Source organism: Myotis daubentonii, chromosome 15 (assembly GCF_963259705.1).
Source record: "Myotis daubentonii chromosome 15, mMyoDau2.1, whole genome shotgun sequence".
Taxonomy (NCBI): domain Eukaryota; kingdom Metazoa; phylum Chordata; class Mammalia; order Chiroptera; family Vespertilionidae; genus Myotis; species Myotis daubentonii.
This window is the reverse complement of record NC_081854.1, coordinates 2,050,910-2,065,800: the sequence shown is the minus strand read 5'-3', so window position 1 is coordinate 2,065,800 and position 14,891 is coordinate 2,050,910. Positions and strand designations below refer to the sequence as shown.

Sequence of the window (14,891 nt, the reverse complement as noted above, 5' to 3'; positions counted from 1 at the left end):
AAAAGAAATTATAGGTATATTGAATAATACATCTAATTAGATAAATGAATCTAAAGTAAACTAATACAGAATTTGTTTGATTCTTTTCCAGTCTTTTAATTAAAAAAATAAAATTTAGTATAGTAGATACTAGTATCAACTAATCTACTTAATCAAAGGGGGGAAGAAAGGGGGACTTCAAATTTGATAGATAGAGCACCTGAATTAATCTGAAAAATAATCATATTATTTTAAATCTTAGAACACATATACTTATGTGTGTTAAATTTTTCTTAAGTTTCATTTCTGAGGCCTGTGCGAAGCAAGTGAGGAGGTGACTCAGCTGTGAATCCAGCAAGCAGAACCAATAAGCATGGTCAGACCGACCCACCAGGACCCAAAACAAAATCCCATTAACATCCTTTCAGCAACATCATCTCATCGCCTAATTCCATTCCCAGCCTCACCTTAGCCCCTTCCCCCTTATAGTCCTGCCCCCTGCACCTGCTGGAAGGCAGGACTTCATGCTTGTAAGCGCCCTGTCTTCTTGGTTGGCCGGCCTCCTCAATGAACGCCTTATAATGATCCAAAGGCTTATATAATCCAACCCTGCCTTTGTGATTGGACACAGTGACAGGCCCGGGCCCAACAGGGGTTTCCCCAGTAACAACACTTTGGAAGGTAACAGAAGTGTTTCCTGTGAACTTCCGGGGTCATCATATGACATGTTTTACTTTTTTGCTCTCCATTTTTATTAAGGACAGTTAATAAATTAATCCATTGGTATAACAAATTTATATATATATTTCAATTGTTCCAATTGATTTTTTAGAGAGAGAAGAGGGAGCAGCAGAAACATCAGTGAGAGAGAAACATCAACATTGATCAGCTGCCTCCAGCACAAACCCTGCTGGGAATCAAGCCTGCAACCCTGGCATATGCCCTGACCTGGAATCAAACTGGTGACCTTTTGGTGTATGAATTGATGCTCAACCACTAAATGAACCACACTGGCCACTCCTATATCTTCTTTTTTTAAAAAAATACCTTTTATTTTTCAATTACAGTTGAGGTACAATATTGTATTAGTTGAGGTGTACAAGTCTGTGGTTAGACATTCATATAACTTATACAGTGATCGCCCCATGCATCTAGTACCATGTGACCTCACATGTAGTTGTTACAACATGATTGACTGTGTTCCGTGTGCTGTACTTTTCCTCCCCTTGACCACACTGTAAGGACGATGTTGTATTTCCTCCTCCTTCACCTGCTTTACCTGGTCCCTCCCCACTGCCCTCCAGCAGCCAGCAGTCTGCTCTCTGTGGCTCTGAGTCTGTGGCTGTTGTAGGATTCTGTTCAGCTTGATTCCAGGCAGTTCTGAATGCTGGTTTTTCCGGAGTACAGCTGTAATTTTTATGTGGTTGTGGTGCAATGTGAGTATTGCATTTACCCTCACCACAAACTTTACCAGAATCCAATATATTTTTAAAATATCGATTGAAAGATGAGGGTTTAAAAAGATAATAATTTAAAATCCTTCAACCATGTTATTTTTTTCCTTATTTTTTGTTTGTTTTTATTGATTTCAGAGATATATAAGGAGACGGAGAGAGAGAGGGAAACATCAGTGATGAGAGAGAATCATTAATTAGCTGCCTCCTGCACAACCCCTACTGGGGATCAAGCCTGCAACCCAGGCATATGCCCTGACCATCTGGTTCATAGGTTGACCCTCAATGACTGAGCCATGACAGCTGGGCTAAACCCTGTCATTTTAAAGTGAAACTGGTTTTGTGCTCTGTCTGTCTGTCTGTCTTCTCTCTGCAGGTCAGTGCTGGGGAAGAGCAAGGACTATGGAGGTCGGGTGTCAGCCCATTCGTGCTGAGCTTGGCCTCAGCGCCCATGTCAGCGGAGTGAAAAGGCGAGGATGTCCTTCATCTCCTGCATCAGTGCTGAACCCCCACATCCCGGGAAAGGCTCTCGGATACTTCAGGGTTCCACAGACCACACTTTGAGAAAGGTGGTTTTGAATAAACCAGAGGAGGTCTCCCTATGGCCCCGGCCCTTCTCTCCTCTTTTCTTCCCAGAATCACTCTCTCTGAGGTGGACTCCCTGCATCCCCAAACTGAGCTTAAAACATTGCCCCAGGGATGTTCTAGAAAAGAGCTCACCCCTGAAAATTTAGTGCCTTCAGTCTGGGAGGGAGGTGGAGGGACGAGCATGTACCCTTTGAGACAGGGAGCAGTTTGTGCCTGAAGACACCAGTCCCACAGACACCTACGGTGGTTTCTACACCCCAGCTGAGTGTGTGCTCACATCCCAGACAGAAATCTGACACGGTCTATAAGAGAAGTCACACTGACTTCATCTAGATGGTTGGTGTCACGAGGGGCAGCTCTATGGGTGGGCAGCTCAGTGACCATTGAGGGACAAGGCCGCCTGCAGTGAGGGTGGAGGGGCCGCTGGGGAGAAGCAGCCTCGCTGCCAGGAGCCAGGGCAGGGAGCTGTGGGGTCCTCTGTGAGCTGCGCGGGGGCCTGTGTGTGTCTGTGTTTAGACACAGGGAGTGGGTGTTGCTCTGTCTCCCTTGTCAGGGCCCCAGGGCGGCTGGGTCTGAGGGTGATGCTCTGAGAGGTGACTTGTGTCCAGCAGGAGAGGAACCCGGCCCAGCCGTGAGCTCCGGGCCAGCTCCCGACAGCACTGAGGCCTCGTGTGTCAGACCAGTTCCCGTGGGGGCTGCGTCTCCTTCTCTCTGAAGTCCAATATCTAACAGCATCCACCACCCAATCCACAAGTAACACACATGAGGCAACAATGTGGAAAAGAAGAAATGAGAATAAGAAACAACTATATTTGTAATAAACACATGCAAACAATAATGAGAATGTGGAATAAGAAAAATAGAAATAAAATTAAAATCCATTGGTTTGGGAAAGAAGAAAGGAAATGAATGGAGTATCGGCCAGAAGGAGGGGGAAACACACTGTGGTAAAGACGGAAGGAGTTGAATGAACACAATTTCTAAGGAAGCTTTTGCAAAAAGTCTCAGCAATTCAATGTGCTCACATTCCCCGGGGCTGGTGTGCTCAGTTGGTTGAGCATCGACCTATGATCCAGGAGGTCAAAGTATGATTTCCCCTCAGGGCACATGCCCTGGGGGCCACCGTCATCCCCAGTAGGGGGCGGGGAGGAGACAGCTGTTCAATGATTCTCATCATTGATGTTTCTATCTCTCCCCCTCCCTTGTCTGAAATCAATAAAAATATATTTAAAGAAATAATAAATGTGCTTACATTATGACATAGAAATGTCTTTTTTAGGCATTTATTTAAAGAAGATAGTCACACGTGTCCTGAATATATACACATTGAAGGCTGTTTCTCCTATTGTATTTATAAACCCACAGAATAGGATGTGTTTAAGCGCTCTAACCCATCACCATGGTAACTGTGGGAGGGGCGCGCTTACCCAGTCTCAGGCACTCACCCCCTGGGACCCACATGGAGGGTCAAACTGACTCCGCAGCGCAAACCCACGAGACACCAGGAGAGGGTGATGGATGGACCACAAATTTTCAATTGTACTGTACATGCGCGCCCGCACAAGGTATTTTGTGGAAGAGCCACACTCAAGGGGCCAAAGAGCCACATGTGGCTCTTGAGCAGTAGTTTGCCGACCATTGGGTGAGACCATCAGGGTGTTAGGGCTCGATGTTTGCACACCGTCAAAGGCGCAGAAGCACCCATTTCTCAGAGGGTCACCATCCTTAGGCGGCCAAGGAATGACTGATGGAACGCATCAGAGCAGTGTGCTAGGCCCCTGAGCCTCTCGGTGCTCCCTGTCAGTTGTACCTGTAGCTCTTCTAGAAGCTCCTGCGGGCTCCCTGGGCCACATTGGCCTCCCGCGGAGGAGCACTGAGCAGCATCACTCTAAATATCACAGCAACTGCCATCCACTAGGTTAGATCGTCAATAGTCACACCCAGCAGCACAGGGTCCCAGGCGCTCCACGACCCTTAAAATCAGCAGCAAGGGAAACAGAGCCAGGAGGCAGGAAGCAGGACATGGTAAGTCTGCATCAGCCAACTGAGCGTCCCCTGAGGTAGGGACGCAGAGAGCAGCAATGGAGGGCAGCAGGTGGCAGTGGTAACAGGGCCGCTGGCGTCAAGGTGCTGTGGGGGCCTTTGGTCTCAGGGGAACTCACAGGGAGGCCTTGCAGGGGAGAACGTGCTGCAGGCCAGGGGGTGACTCTGTGAGGGACACACCATGGAGACACCGGCTTGGGCCAGGGGGACAGTGACCATGGCAGCGGAGATGGACCCCAAGATGGCAAAGCTCATGTTGCACCCCGAGTGGGAGCAGAACCCCGTGTCTACATTTCAGTGATGAACTGGAAACCCAAGTGGCACCTCTATACCTGGCACCTTCCACACTGTCTAAAAGGGCTTATCCATCCCATCCGCCAAATTAGAGGGCCAGCCGGGTAAAAACATGCAGGTGTGAGAAGCAACTCACTGAAAACCAAGCTCCTACCTTGATTTTCTCTGTAACACGCCAGAATCTCACAGAAATAGGAATGGACTAAACATACAGAAAATGGGCAAAACAACTCTTCATTCTCCAATGTGTTTATCTTCCTCTAGGAAATAAACTCTCCTCTCACGCAGGAGTGATGTTACCCAAGTCCAACATCAGACATGTGCCCATGGAAGGCGGGTATTGCTCATATACACCCTGAGATAAAATTTACATAAAATCTTCAATATTCCTTACAAAAAGAGAGAGAGACACTTCTTTGAACAGCTGCACTTCTCAAAGGGAAACGTATTTCCTGAATAATTTCATGTAACTTTATTAACTTCCTTAGATTAGGAATTGACTTTAACATCACCCAGGACAGCATTCGTTTCACATTGATTGTTGTGGATTTTATATGATAAATGGTATTGACAAAATGATTACCGAATAAGGATCATTATTGATGATGTCTACATATTTATCATCTCAACTGTGATTTCAAGAACCCAGGAGTTCTAGGACCCCTCAGGAGCAGCAGGGAGGGGCTGACAGGGGAAAACAGGGCCCTAGAAGGAGGCAGGAGCAGGAGAAGCCTGAACACCCATCTCTCCACACTGCGGGGTCCTGTGTGCAGGGAGCGCTGGGCCTGTGGGACAATGATGGGGAACATGTACCCTGTTGCTGTCAGAGGGGGGCACCCAGACAGTGAGACCATAACCTACACATGAAAACAGTAACAGGCATAATATCTACAAAACCCAAGAAAAAACAAACACCCAGAAGGTGGGTACTGGGTCCCATCTAGCCCTGAGCCCAGGCTGACCTGCCCCAGGAAAGCTTCGCTGTCCAGGGTTCTGGAGAAGCGCTGCATTAGGACAGGTACAAGGCCTCAGTGATGTCTGAGCTCCAGTGACCACAGGTCCTGGTGGACAAGGTTCTACTGAGGGGCAAGGTCAGAGGAGCAGAGAGGTGACCCCGCCGAGGAGTGGCCACGTCAAAGCCCACGATGCACTGAGCCCCACGTGGGCACAGGCCCCGACCACACTTGGTCTTCAAAACATCTCCTGTCCACACCTGGGACAGCTCAGAAAAGCAAACACATGAGCTTCGGAAAGTTCTTGGTGTTTATATTTATTTCCCCTCAAAATTTAGAATCTTCTCATTTAATTTACCCACCAACCCTTCATGGCAAGAAATGAACAAAGTCACCTCCAGAACCTCATTTCTATGTCGCAGGAAGAGCTTGCAGCTCAGAATACAAGGAAGTAAAGACAGAGATAGTGAGGGCCCAGCCTGCCTCTGTTGGACCAGAAAGTGTGGGGAGCAGGGCGGGGCCAGCCCCCCATCAGAGGTTCTTGAGTCAGGAAGTGGGAGCGTGAACACCTTCCATCACTCAGTCCCCACAAGGCAGCGGCCTCACGCTGTGGAGGACAAGCATCATGAACAGATTCAGGTCAGTGGCTGTAACTGGTGACATTCTCAAAGCCCACTTCATGCTCACAGTGTCCCACAGACTCCCCACCACCCAGTCCTCCCCTCTGCCCACCCCGCCCCACGGCAGGGTCTCATCTTTAGAAGCCGAGAGAGACACATAAGAGCCCTGGGTGCTGTCACTGCCTGTGGGGGACACACCAGGACAGGGTCAGAGCCCCAGGGCAAGAGATTAAGGAGGAACCATGGGGGTGAGGCCCCCATGAATCTCATCTGCACAATCACAGGGTCTCAGGGGTCCCCCCTCCATACTCACTGGCAGCCTGAGCATAGCTCCCTCCACTTCCATCTGCAAGAAGAAAACACCCGTGAGTGACCAGGGAGGAGGCAAGGCCATGAGGTCCTAAAGGAAGCCCTGGACCTTGGACCCAGAGAAGTTTCCAGAACCCTGTGTATAGACCCAGGGCAGGACCAGGAACCTGAGGCAAGTGCATGTGTGGGGACTGGATCCACTGCCCTCCTGGAGGTCTGTGCTCAGCAAGGACCTGCCCTCTGACTTGGGGCTGCTGGGCACGGGGTCCCCACCACCAGCATCATCAGGTGATAAGTGGGTCCCTCATTTTCCCACAGACCTCACTACAGAGTAAGTGTGAGCACAGAGCCCCACACTGGCCATCACACGTGTGGGGATGGTGCTTCCCATGAATGATGCGGGACACACGTCTACCTGGGCTTGAACCCCCAGTGGGACAGACACTCAGACCCCAGCCCTCCCCACCTGAGCGCCTCCTCCCCCACATCACAGCTCCAGCCACAGCTCCCAGCAGAACCAGGCCCCCAGCGATGCCCAGGATGATGATGATGAAGGTGTGAGAAGGCGGCTCTGGGAGGAGAAGCGAAGGGAGGGTGAGAGCCCTGACCCCAGACCTCAGCCCCGACCCCACTGAGGTCCCCCAGGGCCCTGCTGCCCTGAGAAGAAGCTCTGTGCCCACGGCCCCTCCTCACCCCATCTCAGGGTCAGGGGCTCAGGCAGCCCCTCATGCTGCACATGGCACGTGTATCTCTGTTCCTCTCCAGGGGGCACCCCCACGGCCGCCCACTTCTGGAAGGTGCCGTCCCCCGAAGGCCTGGTCTCCACCAGCTCCATGTCCTGGGTCTGGTCTTCCCCGTCACGCTGCCAGGTCAGGCTGATGTCTGCAGGGTAGAAGCCCAGCGCCCAGCACCTCAGGGTGACCTCACGGTCAGAGACGGGGTGGTGGGTCACGTGTGCCTTTGGAGGGTCTGAGGGGAGGAGAGAAAATGCAGGATCTTTGCATCTGCCATGGGACACTCCAGCAGCGCCCATGTGACCATCCTGAGAGTGGACAGCCACCTGAGGTGGGGGAGGGAGCACACAGCCCACACACCAGCCTGGACTGAGGCACCTGGAAGGCCCTCCTAGTCTTTAGAAAGTTCTAGAATCAAAGTGACACAGCCCAGGGCAGGAGGCAGGTCTCTGTGGGGAGAAAAGGGATTTGTGGTCTTGACCTGGGTGGAGGCCACGTGACTCAGAAAAGCTGGGGTCAGGCCCCAGACACAATGGGTATGGGCAGTACAGAAAATCTGAGAGAGAACATCCCCGTTGGTCCCAGAGCCCCTGCAAGGCCCATGGGAACCGCTGATGAGCTATTTCAGGGGCCTCTCCCTGCACCCCTAACTGTCCCTGAGAGGAGGTAGGTCCCTCTGGTACCTGACCTGAACATCCAGGGGGCTCCCTACCTGATCCCAAGGAGGGGTGTCTGACACTGACCCCCTGTCCTGTCTCTTTGTAGGAGCCCCAGCCCCGGGGAGAGGGGGCGGCCCCAGGGCCCCTGGTACCTGCGCGCTGCAGGGTCTCCTTCCCTTTTTCCAGGTGATTGCGGAGCCACTCCATGCAGGTGACCTCCCGGTAGAACTTCATCACTTCCGCCAAAGTAGCCGACTCCCACTTGTGCTTCATCTCCAATTTGTGCGCAAAATCAATCGCATCCCACTTGCGCTTCCTCTCCCACTTGCGCTTCGTGATCTGAGCCACCATGTCGGCCGCGATCCAGGAGGTCAGGTCCTCGTTCAGGGCGATGAAGTCGGTGCCATCGTAGGCGTACTGATAGAACCCGCGGAGGAAGCGCCCATCGGGTCCCATGTGGCAGCCTCGCATGACCTGCAGGGTGTGAGACCCTGACCCCGCCCCACCGTCAGCCCCATCCCTCCTGCCCCGCGGGGTCTGAATCTAAAACTGACAGTGAAATCGGGTCAAAGTCCCCGCGGGCTCCTCCCCAGTAGTGGCCAGGCGCCTCCCGCCGGCTCTGGGTGACGCTCAGACCCGGACCCTCAGGGCGACCCCGGCCCGCCCGTCGTGGGGAGGGGGTTCGTGACGGGCCCGGCGCGCGGCTCACCGTCCTCGCTCTGGTTGTAGTAGCCGCGCAGGATCTGCAGGTTCACTCGTAAAAAATGTTGGTTGCTCTGGACCCACCACGCCCGCTCCTCCCAATACCCCGGGTACAGCTGCTCCACCCACGGCTGCTGCATCCAGGGTACCCGCGGCTCCACCCTCGGATTCGGCGCGTCGCTGTCGAACCACACGAACTCCGTGTCGTCCACGTACCGACTTCGAAATACCAGGGTTCCCCGCGGCCGGGCCGGGACATGACGGTGAAGAATTTTCTCAGGGAGTGGGGGCCTGGGGGGCGGACGGGGGGCAGGGCCGGGGCTGACACGCGCCTTCCCGGCCCCGCGCCCCCGCCGGGTCCCCTCGCTCCTCCCGCACCGCCACCCCCTCCGACCCCGCACTCACCGGCCCAGCTGGGGGGCAGGACCAGCGCCCCCGAGAGAAGCAGGAGGAGGGTGGGGGGCCTCAGGACCCGCATCCTCGGCGTCGTGGGGGGGCGGTGGGGGGGCGGGGAGGATCTGAGTCCGGGCACTTCTGCCAAGGAGTTATAACCTGGAGCCGCGGGGACGCTGATTGGCTGCTCTAGAAACCGCTCAGCCAATGGGAGTGAGAAGTATGTTTGCGTCACGAGACTCCAGAAAGGAGGCGCCAGCATCGGTTGGGAGAGAAGAAGGGAAATCAGGGCGCTGGGGAGTCCCCCACACGGAGCTGCCCCCCAGACTCTGTCCCCTGCGGAGCCCTGAGCACAGGCCTGGGCCCTGGGACTCGGTCCTGCCCCTCCTCCCGCGCGGGGCGCCGTCACCCTGTCCCCGAGGCCCGGCCCGGGCGCTGTGCTGTTCAGGGAGTTTCCAAGGTTTTGGTGTCACCATCTCTGTGCAGCCTCACACACAGGCAGGCGCCCAGATAACCCTGTTTGTGTGGTGACCTCTATCATAGTGACCCTCACGGAGTCAAATAGGTTGAAACAATTATTTTTTAAATATATTTTTATTGATTTCAGATAGGAAGGGGGAGATAGAAGCATCCATGATAAAAGAGAATCATGGATCCCCTGCCTCCTGCACACCTCCTACTGGGAATTGAGACCACATCCCAGGCAGGTTCCCTTGACCTGAGTCAAACCTGGAACCCTCCAGTCCGCAGAGCTATGCTCCAACCATAGAGACAAACCAGCTAGGGCTCAATTTAAAAAAAAAGTAAACATGGGATCCCATGAGAAAGAGGCTAGCTCAGCGCCCACACATGATCTCCCTGGTACATGACACTTGGGGATGTAACAGAAGTGTTTTTTGTGTACTTCCCAGGCCATCATATAAAGGTTTTTATCCTCCATTTTTATTAAAGACAGTTAAGGAAATCTATTTTTGTAATGAATGCAAAATACATATATCTTCTTTTTAAAAATATTTTTAATATTTCAAATATAATTGATTTACAATATTGTATTAGTTTAGGTGTACAAGTCTGTGGTTAGACATTCATATAACTTATACAGTGATCATGCCCATACATCTAGTACCATGTGACCTCATGTGTAGTTGTTACAATGTGTTCCCTGTGCTGTCCTTTCCCTCCCCGTGACCACACTGTAAGGACCATGTGGTGTTTCCTCCTCCTTCACCTGCTGGGCCCAGTCCCTCCCCTGCCCTCCGGCAGCCAGCAGGCCGCTCTCTGTGGCTGAGTCTGTGGCCGCTGTAGGATCCTGTTGGGCGGGTTCCAGGCGGCTCTGAGGCTGGTTGTGGGGAGGGTGGTGGTCATTGTCCTGTGGTTGTGGGCGATGCAGGCACCGCGTTCACCTTTGGGGCATCTCCACCGGAGGCCACGATGTTTAAAATGTGGATGGAAGGATGAGGCTTCAGTAAAGGTAATACTTTCACCTCCTTCAACTGTGTCATTTAAAAGCTAAACTGGGCCCTGGCCAGTGTGTTTCAGTAGATAGATTTTCAGTCTACGGACTGAAGGGTCTCAGGTTTGATTCCAGTCAAGGGCACATGTCTGGATTGCGGATTCAATTCCCAGTGTGGGTTGTGCAGGAGGCAGCAGATCAATGATTCTCTCATCTTTGCCTCAGCGCCCATGTCAGCAGAGTGAAAAGGTAAGGATGTCCTCCATCTCCTGCAAAAAGTGTTGACCACCCACCTCCCGGGAAAGGCTCTCAGATCCTTCAGGGTTCCACAGACTAAACTTTGAGAAAGCTACCTCCGGATAAACCTGGGGGTGTCTCCCACCCTACCCCTGACTTGGCCTCCTATTTTCTTCCCAGAATCCCTTTCCATAAGGCGGAATCCCTGAGCCCGAAACTGAGCTCACAGCGTTGCCCCTGGGACCTTCTAGAAGAGAACTCACCCTGGATATTCTATGCCAGAAAGTGTCCTCAGCCTGGGAGGGAGGTGGAGGGGCAGGTGTTTCCCCTTCAGAACTCAGAACAGTTTGTGGCTGAAGACACCAGTCCCACAGAAAACGTACTGCGGTTTCTATACCCCAGCTGAGTATGTTCTCACACCCCAGATGGAAACCTGATGTGGTCTGTAGGAGAAGCCATCTTGGCCCATTTATGCAAATGGGCCGAGTGCTCTGACCTGAGGCCCAGACAACATGCAGAGCAGTCTGTCCAGCAGGACATTCTGTGAGCGAGGACTCACTCTGCGTCAGTTTCTCCCATTTGGCAGCCAGCAGCTGCTGTGGCCACTGAGCCCTTGACACGTGGCTCCTGTGCCGAGCAGGGGGACTTGCATGTCATGGACCTTTAATTCAGCCGCCGTGGGGGTCGTGGAGCTGCCACATGAGACAGAGCCCGGCTAGATGCTGTTAGTTTCCAGTCTCTGCACCCAAGGGCACCATGTGGCTCATAGATGGATGGAGGTGACAGTTTTCTTCACTTGGAAGCCATGGGTCTTCATGTGTCATTGACTTCAGTTGTGTGTGGGGGTCTCAGATACACCCTCACTCACAGCTGCCAGGAGAGTGTAATTAATACGCATTTAGCACCGAGGTGCACAGTCATGAACTCAAATGAGAGTTACCCGCTAAGGGTGAAGGGTTCACAAACGCTCCTCACTGCAGCCATCCTGTGTCCATCACCTGGGACCTTGGTGTTGTGTTTGTTCACCTGGTGAACATGGGCAGGCACACAGGGCTTTACCGCAAGAGAAAATGGATATTGAACCCAACAGACAGCAGCTCCCTGTAGGCCCCACACATACTGAGAGAACATAAAGCAGAGGATGTCACCTGTAGATTCCCCCCTAGAATCCCTTACCTACTGCTCTGCCCCTTAATTTCCCCCAGTATTCTAACAATCCTGTTTCCCTTCACCCTTGGGATACTCTCTGCCAGATGAAATGATATGTGAAGCATTTACAGTTGTGGATTGAGAATTTCTCCATCCAAGACCCAAAGATGAAAAACCATGAAGGAAAAGACAAAACTTGTCTATGTCAACCTCACACCCCAGAGATACAAACTCAGGGCCAGAATGAAACTCAGAGACGCACAAAGATGTTGACAGAGAAAGGGACCCGTGGACCAGTGTTGCTCAGCCAAAGCAGAGGAGGCTCCCTGTGGGCAGGCGAGGTGGGTTCGTCATCATGGCTGGAGGGAGAATGCATCCCACGGGGGCTATGGGGCATCCTAGTGGGAAGGGGGGAGAGAGGACACATCTAGGGTGTGGGCTCTGGATGGGCGGCCTGGGAGAGGGTCTGGGGAGCAGGCTGCTCTAGATGGGGGTGTCAGGAGGGGCAGCTCTATGGGTGGGCAGCTCAGTGACCATCGAGGGACAAGGCCGCCTGCAATGAGGATGGAGGTGCCGCTGGGGAGAAGCAGCCTTGCTGCCAGGAGCCAGCGCAGGGAGCTGTGGGGTCCTCTGTGAGCTGCGCGGGGCCCTGTGTGTGTCTGTGTTGAGACGCAGGGAGTGGGTCTTGCTCTGACTCCCTTGTCAGGGCCTCAGGACAGCCATGTCTGAGGGTGATGCTCTGAGAGGTGACTTGTGTCCAACAGGAGAGGAACCCGGCCCAGCTGTGAGCTCCGGGCCAGCTCCCGACAGCACTGAGGCCTCGTGTGTCAGACCAGTTCCCGCGGGGGCTGCTTCTCCTTCTCTCTGAAGTCCAATATCTAACAGCATCCACCACCCAATCCACAAGTAACGCACATGAGGAGACAATGTGGAAAAGAAGAAATGCAAATGTCAAACAACTGTATTTTAATGAACACAAGTAAACAATAATGAGAATGTGGAATAAGAAAAATAGGAATGAAATTATAATCCATCGGTTTGGCAAAGATGAAAGGAAATGATGAGAGTATCAGCCAGATGGAAGGGAAACACACTGTGGAAAAGATGGAAGCAATTGGAGGCACACAGTTTCTACAGGAAGCTTTTACCTATAGTCTCAGCCATTCAATGTGCTCACATTCCCCGGGGCTGGTGTGGCTCAGCTGGTTGAGCATCAACCTATGAACCAGGAGGTGAACGTATGATGCAGGGTCAGGGCACATGCCCTGGTGACTCTCTACATCGCCAGTGTGGGACATGCAGGAGACACATGAATGATTTTCATCACTGATGTTTCTGTCTCTCCCTCTCTCTTCTTCTCTGAAATCAATGAACATGTATTAAAAGACACGATAATCAATATGCTCACATTATGCACAGAAATGTCTCTTAGGCATTTATCCTAAGGAAATAACCATATGTGTCCTAAACATATACATATGGAAGGATTTTTATTTTTATTTTTATTTTTATTTATTTATTTATTTATTTATTTATTTATTTTTTATTGCTTAAAGTATTACAAAGGGTATTACATATGTATCCATTTTATCCCCCCGCCCTAGACAGTCCCCTAGCCTCCCCTATCACCCAGTGTCTTATGTCCATTGGTTATGCTTATATGCATGCATACAAGTCCTTTAGTTGATCTCTTACCCCCCTACCTCCTGCCCCCCAACCCTCCCCGGCCTTCCCGCTGCAGCTCGACAATCTGTTTGAGGCAGCTCTGCCTCTGTATCTATTATTGTTCAAAAGTTTATAATGGTCTCTATTGTCCACGAATGAGTGAGATCATGTGGTATTTTTCCTTTATTGACTGGCTTATTTCACTTAGCATAATGCTCTCCAGTTCCATCCATGACGTTGCAAATGGTAAGAGTTCCTTCCTTTTTACAGCAGCATAGTATTCCATCGTGTAGATGTACCACAGTTTTCTAATCCATTCATCTACTGATGGGCACTTAGGCTGTTTCCAGATCTTAGCTATGGTGAATTGTGCTGCTATGAACATAGGGGTGCATATATCCTTTCTGATTGGTGTTTCTGGTTTCTTGGGATATATTCCTAGAAGTGGGATCACAGGGTCAAATGGGAGTTCCATTTTCAGTTTTTTAAGGAAACTCCATACTGTCTTCCATAGTGGCTGGACCAGTCTGCATTCCCACCAGCAGTGCACAAGTGTTCCTTTTTCTCCACATCCTCTCCAGCACTTGTCGTTTGTTGATTTGTTGATGATAGCCAGTCTGACAGGTGTGAGATGGTACCTCATTGCTGTTTTGATTTGCATCTCTCGGATGATTAGTGACTTTGAGCATGTTTTCATATGTCTCTTGGCTTTCTGAATGTCCTCTTTTGAAAGGTGTCTATTTAGGTCCTTTGCCCATTTTTTGATTGGATTGTTTATCTTTCTTTTGTTAAGTTGTATGAGTTCCCTATAAATTTTGGAGATTAGTCCCTTATCAGATATGTCATTGGCAAATATGTTTTCCCACATAGTGGGTTTTCTCGTTGTTTTGTTGATGGTTTCTTTTGCTGTGCAGAAGCTTTTTATTTTGATGTAGTCCCATTTGTTCATTTTTTCTTTAGTTTCAAGTGCCCTAGGAGCTGTATCAGTGAAGAAATTGCTTCGGCATATGTCTGAGATATTCTTGCCTTTGGATTCTTCTAGAATTTTTATGGTATCCTGTCGTACATTTAAGTCCTTTATCCATTTTGAGTTTATTTTTGTGTATGGTGTAAGTTGGTGGTCTAGTTTCATTTTCTTGCATATATCTGTCCAATTTTCCCAACACCATTTATTGAAGAGACTATCTTGGCTCCATTGTATGTTCTTGCCTCCTTTGTCAAATATTAATTGAGCATATTGGTTCGGGCCAATTTCTGGGCTCTCTATTCTATTCCATTGATCTATATGCCTATTCTTGTGCCAGTACCAGGCAGTTTTGAGAACAGTGGCTTTGTAATACAACTTGATATCTGGTATTGAGATCCCACCTACTTTGTTCTTTTTCAGGATTGCTGCAGCTATTCGGGGTCTTTTTTTATTCCAGATGAATTTTTGGAAAGTTCGTTCTAGATCTCTGAAGTATGCTGTTGGTACTTTAATGGGAAGTGCGTTGAATTTATAGATTGTTTTGGGTAGTATGGACATTTTGATGATGTTGATTCTACCAATCCATGAACACGGTATGTTCTTCCATCTGTTTATGTCTTCCTCTATGTCTTTTTTCAACGTCCTGTAGTTTTCTGAGTAGAGGTCTTTTACCTCTTTAGTTAAGTTTATTC

The 14,891-nt window shown here is 50.7% G+C and overlaps 1 protein-coding gene across 10 annotated transcripts in view; it reads right to left on the bottom strand.

Annotated features, from left to right (window-relative positions):
* Positions 1 to 14,891, bottom strand: part of LOC132216033 (saoe class I histocompatibility antigen, A alpha chain-like) — a 133,172-nt gene that overhangs the window by 30,852 nt on the left and 87,429 nt on the right. For 6 of the 10 annotated variants that reach the window (XM_059665040.1, XM_059665041.1, XM_059665047.1 and 3 more), the window contains one exon: positions 5,608 to 5,880. Coding sequence is in view for 3 of the 10 variants with exons in the window: in XM_059665036.1 (XP_059521019.1) it covers positions 6,245 to 6,277 (33 nt within the window). In the remaining 7 variants the exon portion in view is untranslated. Of the gene's footprint in view, positions 1 to 5,607; positions 5,919 to 6,068; positions 6,084 to 6,244; positions 6,278 to 14,891 lie in introns of those variants that run through there. The other 4 variants (XM_059665042.1, XM_059665049.1, XM_059665036.1 and 1 more) reach the window with 3 other exon arrangements.